The sequence below is a fragment of the Cnephaeus nilssonii genome (assembly GCF_951640355.1).
Source record: "Cnephaeus nilssonii genome assembly, chromosome: 12".
Lineage (NCBI taxonomy): Eukaryota > Metazoa > Chordata > Mammalia > Chiroptera > Vespertilionidae > Cnephaeus > Cnephaeus nilssonii.
The window spans coordinates 54041301-54057708 of record NC_137083.1 but is presented as its reverse complement, the minus strand read 5'-3'; the positions used below and the strand labels follow the sequence as shown (position 1 = coordinate 54057708).

The window sequence follows — 16408 nt, the reverse complement described above, 5'->3', positions numbered from 1 at the left end:
TCTGGGAGTGCCTGCAAGGCGTGCCCAATCCAGGTTTCTCCCCCACCCTGAAGTGGATCCTTCAGCACCTCCTTTCAGAGAGTACGTCCCCTAAAATACCACCAAACCCTCTGAAGCACTTTGCGATTAATAGCAACACTTTAGTCTTTATGAAAGACCCCAGAGCTGTTCACTTGCTTGTTCCATTTCCCAACTGCAAGACGTTTTTGAGTATTTTCGACTCTGCCACACACAATCCCCCTCTCTCCCCGCCTCCCCCGGCCAAGCTAGGAAACTGCCGGTCTAGGGAAGGGCGGCCTGCGGGAGTCAGTGTTGCGCTCAGCGGAGGGAAGCCGCCGGGCGAGTCCGGCTGGAGTTAGCCATTTCCTTTCTTCCCCTCGATAAACTGGGGCTGCGGGAGCGCTGGGCGGGCAGGTACATCGGCTGGTCCTCGCATCCCTCTACCCTTTCCCCGAATCCGCCTGGAATAACCAACCACCTGACAACCCAACTCTAGAGCCGAGAGCGGGTGGCACGTGCCCGATGAGACGCAGCGCCATGACCAGGTCGGTCCCAAGCACATCCAGACGCTCGCCCTAGGCTAGCGCCTCGGGTTTCCGGATGCGAATAGGAAGCTTCTCGGGAACCCCCCGGACCCCTCCCTTTTAGGAAGGGCGCAGACAGCGTCTCCGTTTCCAAGGAAACCGGCCTTGATAGACGTCACTTCCGCTGACCTGTCTGGACTCCCAGACTGTTGGGAGGAAAACTGAGCCACAGCCACGAAGGTGGACGGGAGCGTCTCCCGACTGCGCATGCGCCCGCTCGCGGCCTGCTTCTATTTATGTGGGGGATCCAACATGGCGGCTGCGGCGACCCTGGCGATGGCGGTGGAGCCCATCAGGACATAGTGGCGGGGAAGGGGGCACGGTCCGCACTCACGGTGGCGTCGGCGGAAGCGGCTGAGGGTGGTGGAGGGAAGAGAAACGACGGAGAGCAAGAGAAAGGGCGGACAGGCAAACAACTCGGCACAGACCTGAGCGCCGGCGCGAGCGAGGGCAGAGGGCCAGAACAGTAGGGATGGCGGAGCCGCGCAGAGTAGCGTTTATTAGCCTGTCACCGGTGAGGCGGCGCGAGGCCGAGTACCCGGGGGCCGAACGCGAGCCCGAGTACCCTCGCGAGCCCCCCCGGCTGGAGCCGCAGCCGCACCACGAGCCGGTCCGGGCGGAGCAGCCGGTCCCGCGGGAGGCTGCCCCTCGGTCGGACGCGCAGCCCCCGCCGCGGGAGAAGCCGCTCCCCCAGCGCGAGAGCAGCCGCCCCGAGCCGCCCATGTCGCTGCAGCGCGAGCCCCCGCGGCCCGAGCCGCCGCCGCCGCCGCTCCCGCAGCTTCACTTGCAGCCGCCCCCGCCGCGGGAGTCGGCGTCCCGGCCGGAGCCGCAGCGGAGGCCGCCGAGGGAGACGGTGCGCCTGGAGCTGGTGCTCAAGGATCCCACCGACGAGAGCTGCGTCGAGTTCAGTTACCCGGAGCTACTCTTGTGCGGAGAACAACGGGTACAGAAGGTTCCTCCCTCATCCCCGAGACCCCGGGAGCCTCAGGACCCGGCCGCCTTTCCCCAGTGGTTTGCACTTTCTGACGCCCGCCCTGCGCGTCTCGGGTCGCCCTGGAGGGTGGGCTGGTGGCGGGGGCAGGGGCTGAGCGGGTGGACCAATGGTTGGCGCTGCTTTCCTCTGCCTCCCGGGGCGAGCCTAGGCTCCCCGCGGCTCCACCGACCCCCGTCGCGAGCCGGAAAGCCGCTCCGAGCCGGTTTTCCTCCGCACCTTTCGAAACAGATTTTCCTCCTTTCTTTTTGCTTCCCACACAAATTCTGAGGGCCCTGCAAGTTGTGTGGGTGGGTTTTCCGTGTACAGCTCCAGCTGCCCTTTCCCGTGGAAAGGAAGCGAAAACCTTTGGGGGGACACGCCCCTCCTCCCCATCAAGCAGGAAAATTGAGTAACCCCTCCGGTATTACCCTCGTCTTCTTCTCTGTTGTGCTTGGCGCCGTGGCTGCTGAGAGGCACTTGTGAGCGTGCAGGATGTTTCTTAATGGAAGGGGACTTAACATTAACCTAAACATTTTCAGACTGAGCATTCCACTTTAAAAATGAAGAAGTGTTGTTTTTCTCTCTGTGTTAGTATTGGTAAACGTTTTTATATTTTTCTTCGGGGTTTCGTAGTGTAATTGAAGGGGAAGGTGACTCCTGTTTTATTTGGCACCTACTACACTTTCTTATTTGAATGCATATCATTAGTTAATAAGTTTGAGTTGGCGGGCATTGCACTTGGCCATTGTACTTTTTGGAGAAGGATGAAAAAATGTTAGCTTTGAATTTTGAAAAAATTTATTGATAATATATAGCTGTGCCTTTGATAGAACTGGTAAACAATGGAGATAGAAGAGAGGTTCGTTGGTAATTGTAATTTTTGTCATGCGTTTGTGATTTTCAGAAGTAAACTAAAAGGGGAAATGATAGAGTAACAGTAATAAGAGAATAGTTTCCTCTTGTTTAGAAATTATGTTCTTTATTAGGTTTTGCTTTAGCACAGGTCTAGTGGACTCCAGAAGTCACTTGTTTTGTTTTTATCCTCAACTATCTTTTAAAAAAATATATGTTTATTGATTTTAGAGAGGGAGAGAGAGATAGAAACATCAATGATGAGAGAGAATCATTGATTGGCTGCCTCCTGCACACCGGGGATCAGCCAGCAACCTGGGCACGTGCCCTGACTGGGAATCAAACGGTTCACAGGTCAACACTCATCCACTGAGCCATGCGGGCCGGGCAATCCTCAACTATCTTCATAGTTGAAATGAATGACTTCTTAGTTTAAAAATATCATCTTAAATAGTGTCACTAGATTTTCTTTATTTTATGGCCAACTAATCTTTTGATCATTATTTACAAATGTTGTTTGGTCATTACTAAATGTTTTCAAACAAAATTAATTAAGGGTAGAGATCATTTTGGTCACTTCCTCATAACATTTTACCCGTTAAGCTCATTTTAGTGTCCCTGTTAATTATAAATGTTGTCATTTTTTCCCCAAAACATTTTTTAAGATAAAGGATTGCTGCATTTTTTCAAATAAATTGTATTTCATCTTGTAATCTAAGTAGGTTGCAGTTTTACTTCTTAATCTGTTATAAATTGCAGATGAAAAGCATCCTTTTTGAGTGAAAATACGTAAGAATATCTAACATTTACTTAGTTCTTACAGTGTACTAGGCACAGTTCTAAGTATGGTGCATGGTTTATTTAGTTTCGTGCAGCAGAACTTCATGAGGTAGGAACCATTATCTCCATTTTACAAAGGAGGACGCTAATGCATCTTTGCAACAAAGATTTGTCATATTTTCCTATGATTGCTTCCAAAGAACATATTCATTACATAATTATAGAAAATACTTTTCTAAAATAAAGTTGTCCTAGACCCATGAAAGGAAATCCTAGGAAGAGAGACCATTAAAAAGCAAAGTGTGGACATTATAATTGGAAAGTGATAATTCCCAATTTTGGTTTTTCTTCTCTTTAGGGGAAATCCAATTATTTTTAGGGATGTTGTAATATTTTCTAAATAGCTTTAATTTTGAGTTATTGTAATTGAACAACATACCATATACCAGAGTAAGAGTGGAAAGGGGAGGAAGAGAGATCTTATAAAAATTAAGAGAAAAAGATTCTAAAATTTTGAAATAGCCATCTATCATTGAATAAGAAAATTTTAGCTTCAAATCCTTAAGTTGACAGGTATGGGTATAAAAAATGTGTTACCTGTGAAAACCATCTATATTGAGGTGCATTTAAATCATCCCCCTTCATAAATACAAAATGAACAATAAAACCTAATTACCTGAATGCAGTATAGAATTTTTTTATACTCTATATTTTTTATTAATGAGGAAAAGCGAAATTAAATGAGCAAATGTTGGCAAAATATGAAAATCAAAATATCCTTCCAGGTTGTCAGGACACAGATTAGCTAAACCCTTAACCTTTGTTACTTCTGTAGAGTATTAAGTCCTCAGTAAGTGGTTCAGGATGATGACTGAGGCACTGCAATCATCTTGTTCACCATTTCTGGCTAAATAGTAGAATTTAGGAATACATTTTGGTAGTAATTGCTACAAAAAAAATTTTTTTGACTCTTGCCCTAACCGGTTGGGCTCAGTGGATAGAGCGTCGGCCTCTGGACTGAAAGGTCCCAGGTTCGATTCCAGTCAAGGGCATGTACCTTGGTTTCGGGCACATCCCCAGTGGGGGGTGTGCAGGAGGCAGCTGATTGATGTTTCTCTCTCGTCGATGTTTCTAGCTCTCTATCCCTCTCCCTTTCTCTCTGTAAAAAAGCAATAAAATATATTAAAAAAAAATTTTTTTTGACTCTTAGTAAACCAGAAAAACAATCAGAACATGAATTTGTTTTGGCTTTTTTTTTTTTTTTTTAATTTTATTGATTCTAGAGAGGAAGGGAGAGGGAGAGAGGGATAGAAACACCAATGATAAGAGAGAATAATGGAGTGGCTACCCCCTACGCTCCACTCCTCCCACTGGGGATTAAGCCCGCAATCAAGCCTGCAACCCTGGCATGTGCCCTGACTGGGAAGGGAATCTAGGCAATGACCTCCTGGTTCATAGGTCTATGCTCAGCCATTGAGCCACACTGGCTGGGCTTCTTTTGGCTTTTTTTGTGTATCCAGAATGATTAATTGAACATTTACTATAAAAGGAAAAATAAAGATAATCATGTTAACGTGATTATACAGTTATAGAATTCTATAGTATTCCATTGCCTTTTGAAAAAAATTGTGTTTATTTTTTAATTTAGAATTTTTTAAAATTGATTTTAGAGATAGAGGAAGGGAGAGAGAGAGAAACATTAATGATAGAAAGAAACATCCATTGGCTGCTTCCTGCATACTGGGAATCAAACCTGAAACTTGGCATGTGCCCTGACCAGAAATTGATGGTGACCTCTCTGTGCAAGGGACGGTGCTCAATCAACGTAGCCACACAGGCCAGGGCCCACTGCTTTTTATATTGCATATTTTGGATAACATATACGAAAGATCTCCTGAAAATGGTTTTGAGTCAAGGTCAAAGAACAAAATTATTGTCTCAATTTTGCCTGGTGGCAGTTGGTAATTTTGCTATTTACTAATTTTCAGATGTTTTTCACCTGAAAAATCATACAACTTACTTAGAGCCTTGGTTATAGGTAGGGCGTTATTTCTTAACTGTGAAAGAACAGTGAGTCCGTTTTTGTAAAGTTATATTTGTAGATTGTTGAGTAAATACTAGATTTACTATTGATGCCTATATAAAGTCTACATGAAATATTTTAGAATGTCATATAAGGTGTTCTTCAAAAAACAAAACAAAACCATGTGTTTGTTTGCACATGTAAAACGAGTCAGACCAGTAGTAAGACCTAATATTTGAACTTCACAGTGACATGAAGGAACAGTTTATAATGGCAAGGCATGGTGATTGCTCACTGTCCTTAATGTCCTTAACTTTAGTCTCAACATAAGGTCGTACCCTAAACATGCCTAGTATTTCTTATTTTATTATCAATCAGTTCCGGCTAGGTTATTTCCTTTCAGATCATGTTTATATTTTCCATTGGTAACTCTTATTGGGATAAAGGATTCTGTAATTTATTAGTTATTATAATTAAAAAATTGATTCTAAAATTATTTCCTTTAAACTTTAAGGATTATCCCTTTATTCTAAATGCCCTAAGTATGATGAGTTGTTTTGTATTCATCCTGTCCATTTTTTTCTGTCATATTTTTTAGACTGATTATATCTCAGACTTTGTATCCAGAATGAAGTGTCTCAATTTCACAGTGTGCAAATATTTGTCCTTTGTGCATTTTTCCCCTTGCTCTTCAGGGTTAATCAAATCTGTATCCAGTATTTCAAATTTTCACATACTTTCATTATTAATTACTTGAAGATGATACTTCAGTAAAAACATGTAGCCTCCCTTTTTTTAAAAAAAATTAACTTTCTAGTCAATTGTCTTGTAGCTCTTTGTTTTGGCTTTTTTTGTATATTGAAAAGCCATATGTATGAAATGTTTCTGTTAAAATAGTAAACTTGAGTAAAAGATATGATTTATTTTATTGTTTGTTTTGTTTGTTTATACTTTGTTTTGGTAAAAATGGAAAATGTGGGATCCTAGCTGTGTGTGATTAACACATATTATAATAAAATTTCACTCTCCCCTGCTAGAAGTAAACTATGTAATGTTTTCTGTTTGCAGTTATTTCACTTTCTAGCTTTGTTTAAAAGTGAAATTTATTCCCTGAATGGATAGCCATTGACAGGATGTAGGTGATGTAGAGGTTGGTTCTGGGCCTCAGCAGAAAGCCAAAGCAGCTATAGATAACCTAGTGATAACACAGGGCAGATGATTAAATGCTGACTCTAAATTAATAACCTAGAGATTCCTTTAGAAGCATTTCCTGACCAAAGCAGTTAATCTTTGTTGGGAAGATCTCAAACTACAGTTATAAGTGGGGTTTTTATTTTTGCCTTCTTTAAAAAAAAATTTTTTTTTCTTTATTGATTAAGGTATTGCATATGTGTTCTTATTGCTCCCCCAACCCCCCCCCCCCATGCCCTCATCCCCCTGGTGTCTGTGTCCATTGGTTAGGCTTATATGCATGCATACAAGTCCTTTGGTTGATCTTTCCCCCTTACCCCCGCCCTTCCCTCTGATGTTTGACGGTCTGATCGATGCTTCTTTCTCTCTGGATCTGTTTTTGTTCATGAGTTTATGTTGTTCATTATATTTCACAAATGAGTGAGATCATTATGATATTTATCTTTCTCTGACTGGCTTATTTCGCTTAGCATAATGCTCTCCAGTTCCATCCATGCTTTTGCCTTCTTTTGAATGGGGTTACCATACAATCATTTTACAGTAGAGACAGTTTGCATTGTTAAGTTCTTATCCACCAAAAAAAAAAAAAATTTAGAATGTATAAAAATCAGTTAAAACTGTAAATATTTTTATTACAAACCAACATTTCTTTCTAGTTATTTTTAATGCTTCTAACTTAATATTTGTTAATATTTGGAAAAAATGATTCTCATTGTTAAATTTAAGGATATATTGAACTCTGATTGAATTAATACTAATACTTTTATTTCTTTTCCCACTCACATTGAATCAGAAGAAGCCCATTCACTCAGAAGACCCATTTAATGATGAGCATAAAGAGAGGCAAGAAGTGGAAATGTTGGCTAAGAAGTTTGAAATGAAATATGTGAGTATAATAAAGTGTTTCACCTAGGTAATTATATCCTATTGGCTGATTTTCTTTCTGTGATTGATTGGGAGAGCATATAATACCCATTGCCTACCTTATCTTGTTTTCAAAAATTGAATCCAAATAAATGGTTATAGATAGTCAAATAGACATTCTAATAGGCTTGTGATGGCTATAATATTAGCCATCATTATTTTATTCCTTCTAGAGTCAGGCAGTTTGCTTAGCATATATTAACTCCAATCCTTATAACAAAACTACAAGGTAAGTGGATTGACCACATTTTATAGATGAAGAAACTGAGGCTCTGAGCTCAAGAGGCTCTGAGGCTCTGAGCTCAAGGTTAAGGAACTGATCTAAGGTCCCCCACTGGCAAGAACTAGGCTGCATATCAAGGTCTGTCTAACTTGAATCCTTTGCCCTTTCTACTGCAATTGAGAATGATACTTTGATGTCCTTGGTGTAGTAGTTCTCAACCCTCCTGCCTCTTCAGGGGTTAAGAGAATAAATGTGTGTACTTCTGATCCTGAGATCAGAATTAGAAGCAGCATGACATTTCTTTGAAAGTGTTTTGTTTACCTTAAAAGTTCATGTACTTTTTTTTTTTTAATATATTTTATTGATTTTTTACAGAGTGGAAGAGAGAGGGATAGAGAGTTAGAAACATCGATGAGAGAGAAACATCGATCAGCTGCCTCTTGCACACCCCCTACTGGGGATGTGCCCGCAACCAAGGTACATGCCCTTGACTGGAATCGAACCTGGGACCCTTGAGTCTGCAGGCCAACGCTCTATCCACTGAGCCAAACCCGTTTCGGCAAAGTTCATGTACTTTTAATATTCTATGCCACAATAGACTGTTTCTTTTTCATAGCAAAGCTTTTTATTGCAGTTACTAGAGGTCGAGTGCACGAAATTCGTGCATGGGGGTGTGTGTCCCTCAGCCCAGCCTGCACCCTCTCCAATCTGGGACCCCTCGAGGGATGTCCGACTGCCCGTTTAGGCCCGATCCTATTGGGATCGGGCCTAAACGGGCAGTCGGACATCCCTCTCACAATCCAGGACTGCTGGCTCCCAACTGCTCACTTGACTGCCTTCCTGATTGCTCCTAACCGCTTCTGCCTGCCAGCCTGATTACCCCCTAACCACTCCCCTGCCAGCCTGTTTGCCCCTAACTGCCCTCCCCTGCAGGCCTGGGTCCCGCCCAACTGCCCTTCCCTGCAGGCCCAGTCGCCCCCAACTTCCCTCCTCTGCCAGCCTGGTCACCCCCAACTGCCCTCCCTTGCAGGGAGGTCCCTCCCAACTGCCCTCCCCTGCTGGCCATCTTGTGTCCACATGGGGGCAGCCATCTTGTGTGTTGGAGTGATGGTCAATTTGCACATTACTCTTTTATTAGATAGGATTAGTGAAAGTTGCACTTCAAACTGAAGCTAAGCAACATTAAAACCGTTAGTCTTTTTTAAAATCAAGGATTAAAAACAAATATAACAGTCTGGCCAGTATGGCTCATTGGTCAACCCATGTAACAGGAGGTCCTGGTTTGATTCCCTGTCAGGGCACATGCCTAGGTTGCAGACTCAATCCCCCAGCAGGGGATGTATAGGAGGCAGCCATTTGATGTTGATGTTTCTCTCTCATCGAAGTTTCCTCTCTCTCTCTCTCTCCCTCTTCCTTTCTCCCGCTCTCTCAAAAACTCAATGAAAATATATTTAATCAAACAAAAAACAAATATAACATACAAAGAGAGCCTTTTCTCTCTTTTTTAAAGGTTTCATGGTATCCATTGTATGGACATACCACAATTTATTTAACCAATCCCCAAATGATTTAGTTTTCCAAAAATCTGCTCTTGTAAATGGTGGTATAGTAAATTATTAGTAGCATGGCATTAAGTCTTGCTGGGGAGTCCTTGGATAGTATTTGACAGAAAAATAAGTGTTCTGAAATTAGTTGATGTGTAAAATTAAGTTTCCACTGACTGGTGTATATCCAAGCATTGTCATTGTGCAGGGATAAAATGTTGCTCTGATTCTAATCCAAATTAAGGGACTGTATTTCTTTCTTAGATTTTTATTTTACCTACTTACTCTCCGATTTTCATTCTTTTTTTTATTTTTATTTTTATTGATTTCAGAGAGGAAGGAAAGTGGGGGGGAGAGAGAGAGAAACATCAATAATGAGAGAGAATCATTGATTGGCTGCCTCCTGCAGGCTCCCTACTGGGTATTGAGCCCACAACCTGGGCATGTGCCCTTGACCAGAATCAATCCTGGGACGTTTCAGTCCACAGGCCGATGCTCTAGCTACTGAACCAAATCAGCTAGAGCTGATTTTCATTCTAAGTAAAGATTTAAAATACCTTGCCTCACATCCGATCAATGATTCTCTCATCATTGATGTTTCTCTATCTCTCCCTGTCCCTTCTTCTCTGAAAGCAATAAAAAAAATTTTTTTAATAGTGAGGATTAACAAAATTAATAAATAAAATGCCCTGTCTCATGAAGGCTTTATGTGCATAAACCTAAAAGGACATATAGAGGAGGTACAATTGATGTTTCTCTCGCTCCCTCTTTTCTAAAATCACTAAATATATCCTTGGGTGAGGATTAAAAAACAGAAAATCATTAAGCTAAAACAAAGATTTTATTGGTGCTTAGCGGTAGCAAATTCAGATGTCTATAGGTATATTTATATTTTTAAGTAAAAAAATCTTTTATATATATATTATATGTAAAATCATGTTAACCCTCCAAAGTTAGATTTTCTTTTTCTAATTATTTTTTCACCTGACGAGAAAAAAGAGGGCTTAATTATTTAAGGTTTATAAACACAAAACTTGTATCCCTAGCTATCTTTTCTTATTTTTGTTTCCTTCATATTACAATTTAGATGTCTTTGTCATTATATCTGAAAATTAATGAAGGCTGTTTCTAGCCTTTGTCTTGGAATGAAAGATGAGTTATTTGTTAAATTTTATGTAGAAATAATGAAGCATTGAGCATTTACAATAGACGCAAAATGCAGCATAACAGTTGCCGTCTCCTGGAAAAATCTTTCACAATAATTGGTAAGACGAGATATGTGTGATATACAAGTGCAGTGCCAAGCAGTTCCATAGAAATGAATGACTCTCCTTTGGGGATCTGAAAGTAAGTGAAGGGCCAGTTCTGTTCTTGAAATCAGAATGAATTTTGTAGACTTTGGTGCAGAGTCATTGAATAGATACTTCCAGTCTCCTGTTTAACTACATTTCTCTGTAATCCCTGAATAGCTTTTCTACCCTTTGTAGGATAGTAGTGGATGAGAGGCAGTAGAGGCAGTGTATTGTAATGGAAGGAGCCACTGGATTCTGAGCCTATCTTTGCCATATTAACTAGGGTGACCTTAGTGAAGGCTCTTGTCTTTTTTATAATTTGGTATCTGTGAGGGGCAATAAGATCTGCCTAGCCAACCTAATAGCACAAGGGTTTTATCAACATCAGATTAAAAATTAGAATATTAGTCTTAGCCGGTTTGGCTCAGTGGATAGAGCATTGGCCTATGGACTGCAGGGTCCTGGGTTTGATTCCAGTCAAGGACATGTACCTTGGTTGCAAGCTCAATCCCCAGCCCTGGTCGGAGCGTGTGCGAGAAGCAACCAATTGATGTGTCTCTTTCATATCAGTGTTTCTCTGTCTCTACCTCTCCCTTACACTCTCTAAAAATCAATGGAAAAATATCCTTGGGTGAGGATTAACAAACAAACAAAAAAATAATATTAGTATGTGAAATATTGGGAGTGCTTTCTAACTGTGAAATACTTTTTAGTCATGTAAACATATCACTCTTTTATTTTGTACATGTCATAAATGCTTTTTAACATAAACATCTATGGGATTTTAACCTCTGTTAATTGAATAACCCACTGATTTTGATCTTTTAGCTCAGGCATTCTATTCCAAATGGACTTCCAGTCACTTTTAACTGATTCTTCTTAACTATTGTGGTCTTTTTAAAGACCACAACAAATTATTTGGAACCTTTTAAGAAAATCACACTAAAAGTGACCTGGGAGAAGATAACTTGTCAGTGTAGGTGCTCACAAAAGATCACTCTTAAACAGCCAACAAAAATCTTTATTGACTTGGTTTACTGTCCTATAGTTTAGGAATAGCAAATTTCACATGTCGTCACGATTTTTGCTGTTCAATCAGTGAAGTAGGCCAGATGGACAATAAAAGTGGACAATTGTCCGAAATAGTAGATAGCACATGCCCTATCTAAAGGACCAGCTGTTACTCAGCTCCATCCCTTTGTTACTCTGCAGGAACTTGGGCTTAGGTTCCTCTAATGTCTCATTTATTTATTTATTTGTTTATTACGTTTTTACTGAATTTGTTGTGGTGACGGCCTATCTAATAAAGAGGGAATATGCTAATTGACCATCACTCCATCACAAAGATGGCTGCACCCACAGCTGAGGCCAAGTTCCCATAAGGAGCCTTAACGAGCAATCAGCGGGGACCTGAGGCAAAACACCCTCCCCCGCTCCCGTGGGGCTTGACAGGGGACCTGAGGCCACGCCCCCCTCCTGGCGGGGCTTGACAGGGGATCTCAAGGTGCACCCCCAGTGTTGGGTCGGGGGAACTCAGGCCGCGCCCCTGCCCAGTGGGGCTTGATGGGGGACCTGAGGCTGCACCCCCCTCCTGGTGCTGGGCTGGGGGACCTGAGGCTGCGACCCCCCGCTTGGTGGGGCTTGACAGGAGACCTCAGGCCATGCCCCCCACCCAGCAGGGCTTGACGGGATCTCAGGCCGTGTCCCCCACCTGGCAGGGCTTGATGGAGGACCTTAAGGCACGCCCCCCACCCCAATCTGGGCTGGGGGACCTCAGGCCATGCACCCTGTCCTGGCGCCGGGCCAGGGGACCTGAGGCTACGCCCCCTGCTTGGCAGGGCTTGACAAGGGTGGGATTGGCTGGGTCTGGATCTAGCCCAATGGGGGGGGGGGGGTGCCGGCCAGGTCTGGGTCTCACGCGATTTTGAGGTGCATGTGGGTGGGCTGGGACTTGACTCTGGGTCCCGTGGTGTGCCCCAGACTCTGACAGGAGGAAGGTTTTCATATACATTTTACTAATTTTCTTTCATCTCTGACACTTCTATTATAAAGGGCAAATAGCAATATTAAATTATTTCCTCTAATCTCCTTTTAATGTGCACAAATTTCATGCACCAGGTCACTAGTTTGTTATTAAAAGTTATATATGTTGCCAAAACCGGTTTGGCTCAGTGGATAGAGCATTGGCCTGCGGACTCAAGGGTCCCAGGTTTGATTCCGGTCAAGGGCATGTACCTTGGTTGCGGGCACATCCCCAGTAGGGGGTGTGCAAGAGGCAGCTGGTCAATGTGTCCCTCTCATCGATGTTTCTACCTCTATCCCTCTCTCTTCCTCTCTGTAAAACATCAATAAAATATATTGGGGAAAAAAAAGTTATATATGTTTCAGGTGTAATTCTATAATACATCTGTATATTGTATCGTGTGTTCACTACCCCAAGATAATCTCTTTAACATTTCTTATTTATGTATTTACTTATTTATTTTTTAAATATTTTTATTGATTTCAGAGAGGAAGGGAGAGGAAGAGAGAGAAACATCAATGATGAGAAAGAATAATTGATCGGTTGCCTCTGCACGCTCCACAATGGGGATCTAGCCTGCAATCCAGGCATATGCCCTGACTGGGAATGGAACCATGACCTCCTGGTTCAAAGATCGATGCTCAAACACTGAGCCATGCTGGTTGGGCTATATATATATTTTTTAACTTTAATGTTGAAAGAACATCTCTTTCTTTTAAATGTTGGTTTCTAATTAGAACACCTACTGGGCCAAACAAAATACAACTGTGGGTCAGTTCTCAAAGCCTGGTTTCAGATGTTGATGAACTTGCTTTACTATTTTTTTCCTAATATATTGAACTCACCAGTCCATCTACTTTTACATTTTGCCTTTTCTCCTCTGTGAGCAGAGTGGTTGGTGGTATACTAGGTGTACCAGTTAATAATGCAGATTTTTTTCAATAGATGGAGTTACACATATGTTGATATATATGTGATTTGATACGTATGCTATTTTGTTGTATTGACAGCAAGCTTCAAAACTTCATATGTCAAATTTGCTGAAGGTGTTAACATCATAGATATTTTTACGCTTAAAAATGTTGAATTTTGTGCCAAAAAAAGAGCATTTGCAGGAAGTTTTAATTCATTATTTTGAAGAAAAAGTTATCATATACTTCGGGAAGCTTATGGTGAATATGCTCCATCACAAGATAATTATGAACGCTGGTTTAAACGCTTTAAAAGTGATGATTTTGATGTGAAAGACAAAGAACATCCAGGTCAACCAAAAAAGTTTGAAGACCAACAATTATAAGCATTATTGGATGAAGATGCATGTCAAACTCAAAAACAACTTGCACAGAAAGATTAAATGTTGCTCAGCAAACAATTTCTGATTGTTTATAAGCAATGGGAAAGATTTTAAAGGAAGCAAAATGGGTGCCACATCAACTGAAGGAAAGAAAATGGAAAACCAATAAGTCATCAGTAAAAATGTTGCTTCAACCGCACGAAAGTCTTTTTTTGCATCAAATTGTGACTGGCGATGAAAAGTGGATTTATTTTGAGAATCCCAAACACACAAAATAATGGGTTGATCCAGGTCAACCATCAACATCAACTACAAGGCCAAATCGCTTCAGAAAGAAGACAATGCTCTGCGTTTGGTGAGATCAGGAAGATGTGGTGTATGATGAGCTTCTAAAACCAGGTGAAACCGTTAATACTGATTGTTACCGACAACAAAGAATCAATTTGAACCACGCTTTGATTGTGAAACAACCAGAATGTTCCAGAAGACACGGCAAAGTAATTTTGCTTCATGATAATGCACCATCACACACTTTAAAACCAGTTAAAGACACATTAAAAGATCTTGCTGGGAAGTATTAACCCACCCACTGTATTCACCAGACCTTACTCCTTCAGATTACCACTTGTTCCGATCGATGGCACACACACTTTCTGAGCAGCACTTCAAAACATACGAAGGAGTAGAAAATTTGGTCTCTGAATGGTTTGCCTCAAAACCAGAAAAGTTCTATTGGGACAGTATCCACAAATTACCTGAAAGGTGGGGGAAATGTGTAGCTAGCGATGGACATTACTTTGAATAAAACACTTTTGATGTGTCTCCTGAAATTATTGTGTTTTCTTTGATTACAAAATCTGCCATTATTAACTGGTACACCTAGTATGTGGGAGGATATGCCATTTCCCTTGTGGAGGAGAATGTGTTTGTAAGAAGTTTCAGAGAACTGAGCAAGTTAAATTCAATTGGGAGTTTCCAGATTTGAGCAAAGATAATTGGTGATGTTAGTGAATGCTGTGGTTGGAGAAAGACCCGAGTGGCAAGTTGATGGGCTTTTTGTGGTATTTCACATGTAGCTGTTGCTTGTGCTGGAGAGGAATTGCATGAAGTGGAGTAGGCTACCACTTAAGGGAGAAGGGAAGGATAACCTAGATAGGATGTGTCCTTTCTCTTGTGGCAGTTGCTTGGGGTAGAAGGATTGAGTAAGTAGTTGAAAAGCAGTGATAACAGAAATTACAGGGAGTAGAAACTTGTTAAAGGAGCACTCAGTATTGAATAGTTTGTGGTTTTCTTTTCCTGGTCTGTCCGATATTCATTGCCTATGTCCTATTTCCTGTTGTGTTACTCTTTAGGTGATGTGGCAGTGCATAGTCAGCATTGATTGCTAAATTTTTGGGGGTGGCGGGGAAGGGGTATTATGACCTAGAGATTACTAAATTGATTGTTGTACATAAATCTTATTAAATAACTAGGTTCAAGTTTTGACATCTTGATGGGCTCCAAATTTGTATTGGTTACTGTAGAAGGGAAGCAGGATACCGTTTAAATAGGCCCCCTTGTTGACAGTTTTTTTGTTTTATCTGTTTGTTGTTGTTTTTTTATATATAGTTTTATATATGTTTATTTTTTATTTTTATTGATTTCAGAGAGAGGAAGGAAGAGGGAAAGAGATAGAAACATCAATGATGAGAGAGAACCCCACTGAGCCACACTGGCCAGGCCTTATTCTCAGTTTTAAGGCTCCAAATATTTAGGCTAAATATCCTAGTTTCCAATTCAGTTTTTAGATAGTTTCTAGGGTGAATTCGCTTTTTCTGAGGCCATGTATATTCTTGACAGGGAATGAGGTTGAGTTTGATGGGTGTAGATTTGTTTCTAAGCCTCCTAGGGCAGATGTTCGGAAGATTTCTTTTTCTGTTTTTTTTCCTCCCTCTGTTACCCAGCCATCTTCAAAGGTCATGCTATTCTAGAATTGGATATAAATTCAGCAATCTAAATGAAAGTATGTAGCACAATACTTGGTGTCTAGCAGGGGTTGAGTTAAGACTATTTGAATCTGAATGACTCTCTGAATAGGAAGATATGTATTCTGCCAGGCATTTATTAGTATTTATGAAATCACATTATGACTTTAAAATCTACTTACTATACTGCGTAGACTTTGAATACCACTTTGATGCTTAATTCTATGTGATTTTGGACTCTCAGAGCCTAGTAGCTTCATATTTATTTTTAAGGAAAGATAAGAATATATTTGATGGTATGAAAGTAGTTTCTGAATAGTCTTTTAAATAAAAGTTGATCAAATTGAAGTAACATTGTTTTTACTAAAAACCAAAATCTATATATATATAAAAGGCTAATATGCTAAGTGTCCCTCCCTCCGTCCAACTGGTCACTGTGACGCGCACTGACCACCAGGGGGCAGATGCTCAACACAGTGACTTGGCAGTGGCAGTTCTCGGGTGATGCATCCCAAAACTAGAGTGGAGGGAGCCCAATTCCTCAAGCGGCTGTGCGATTCCACCAGCGGCCATGGGTTATGTTGTTACTGGGGCACTGTCGGCCCGAATCTGGTTTACTGCACACTTGCATTTGCATTCCACATGCTGTCTGACAGCAACTTTGCAGAGTGCCCTCTCGCACTCTGGGACCCTTCGTGGGATGTCAGAGAGCTGGTTTCAGCCCAGTTCCCGCAGGTCAGG

General features: G+C 41.6%; 1 protein-coding gene across 3 annotated transcripts in view; it reads left to right on the top strand.

Moving 5' to 3' along the window:
- Nucleotides 1-830: 830 nt before the first annotated feature.
- Nucleotides 831-16408, top strand: part of UBN2 (ubinuclein 2) — a 103435-nt gene continuing 87857 nt past the window's right edge. For 2 of the 3 annotated variants that reach the window (XM_079785790.1, XM_079785788.1), the window contains exons 1-2: nt 831-1527; nt 7197-7289. In XM_079785790.1, the coding sequence (XP_079641916.1) occupies nt 1057-1527; nt 7197-7289 (564 nt within the window). In that variant the 5' untranslated portion in view covers nt 831-1056. The remainder of the gene's footprint in view (nt 1528-7196; nt 7290-16408) is intronic. The other variant, XM_079785789.1, reaches the window with a different exon arrangement.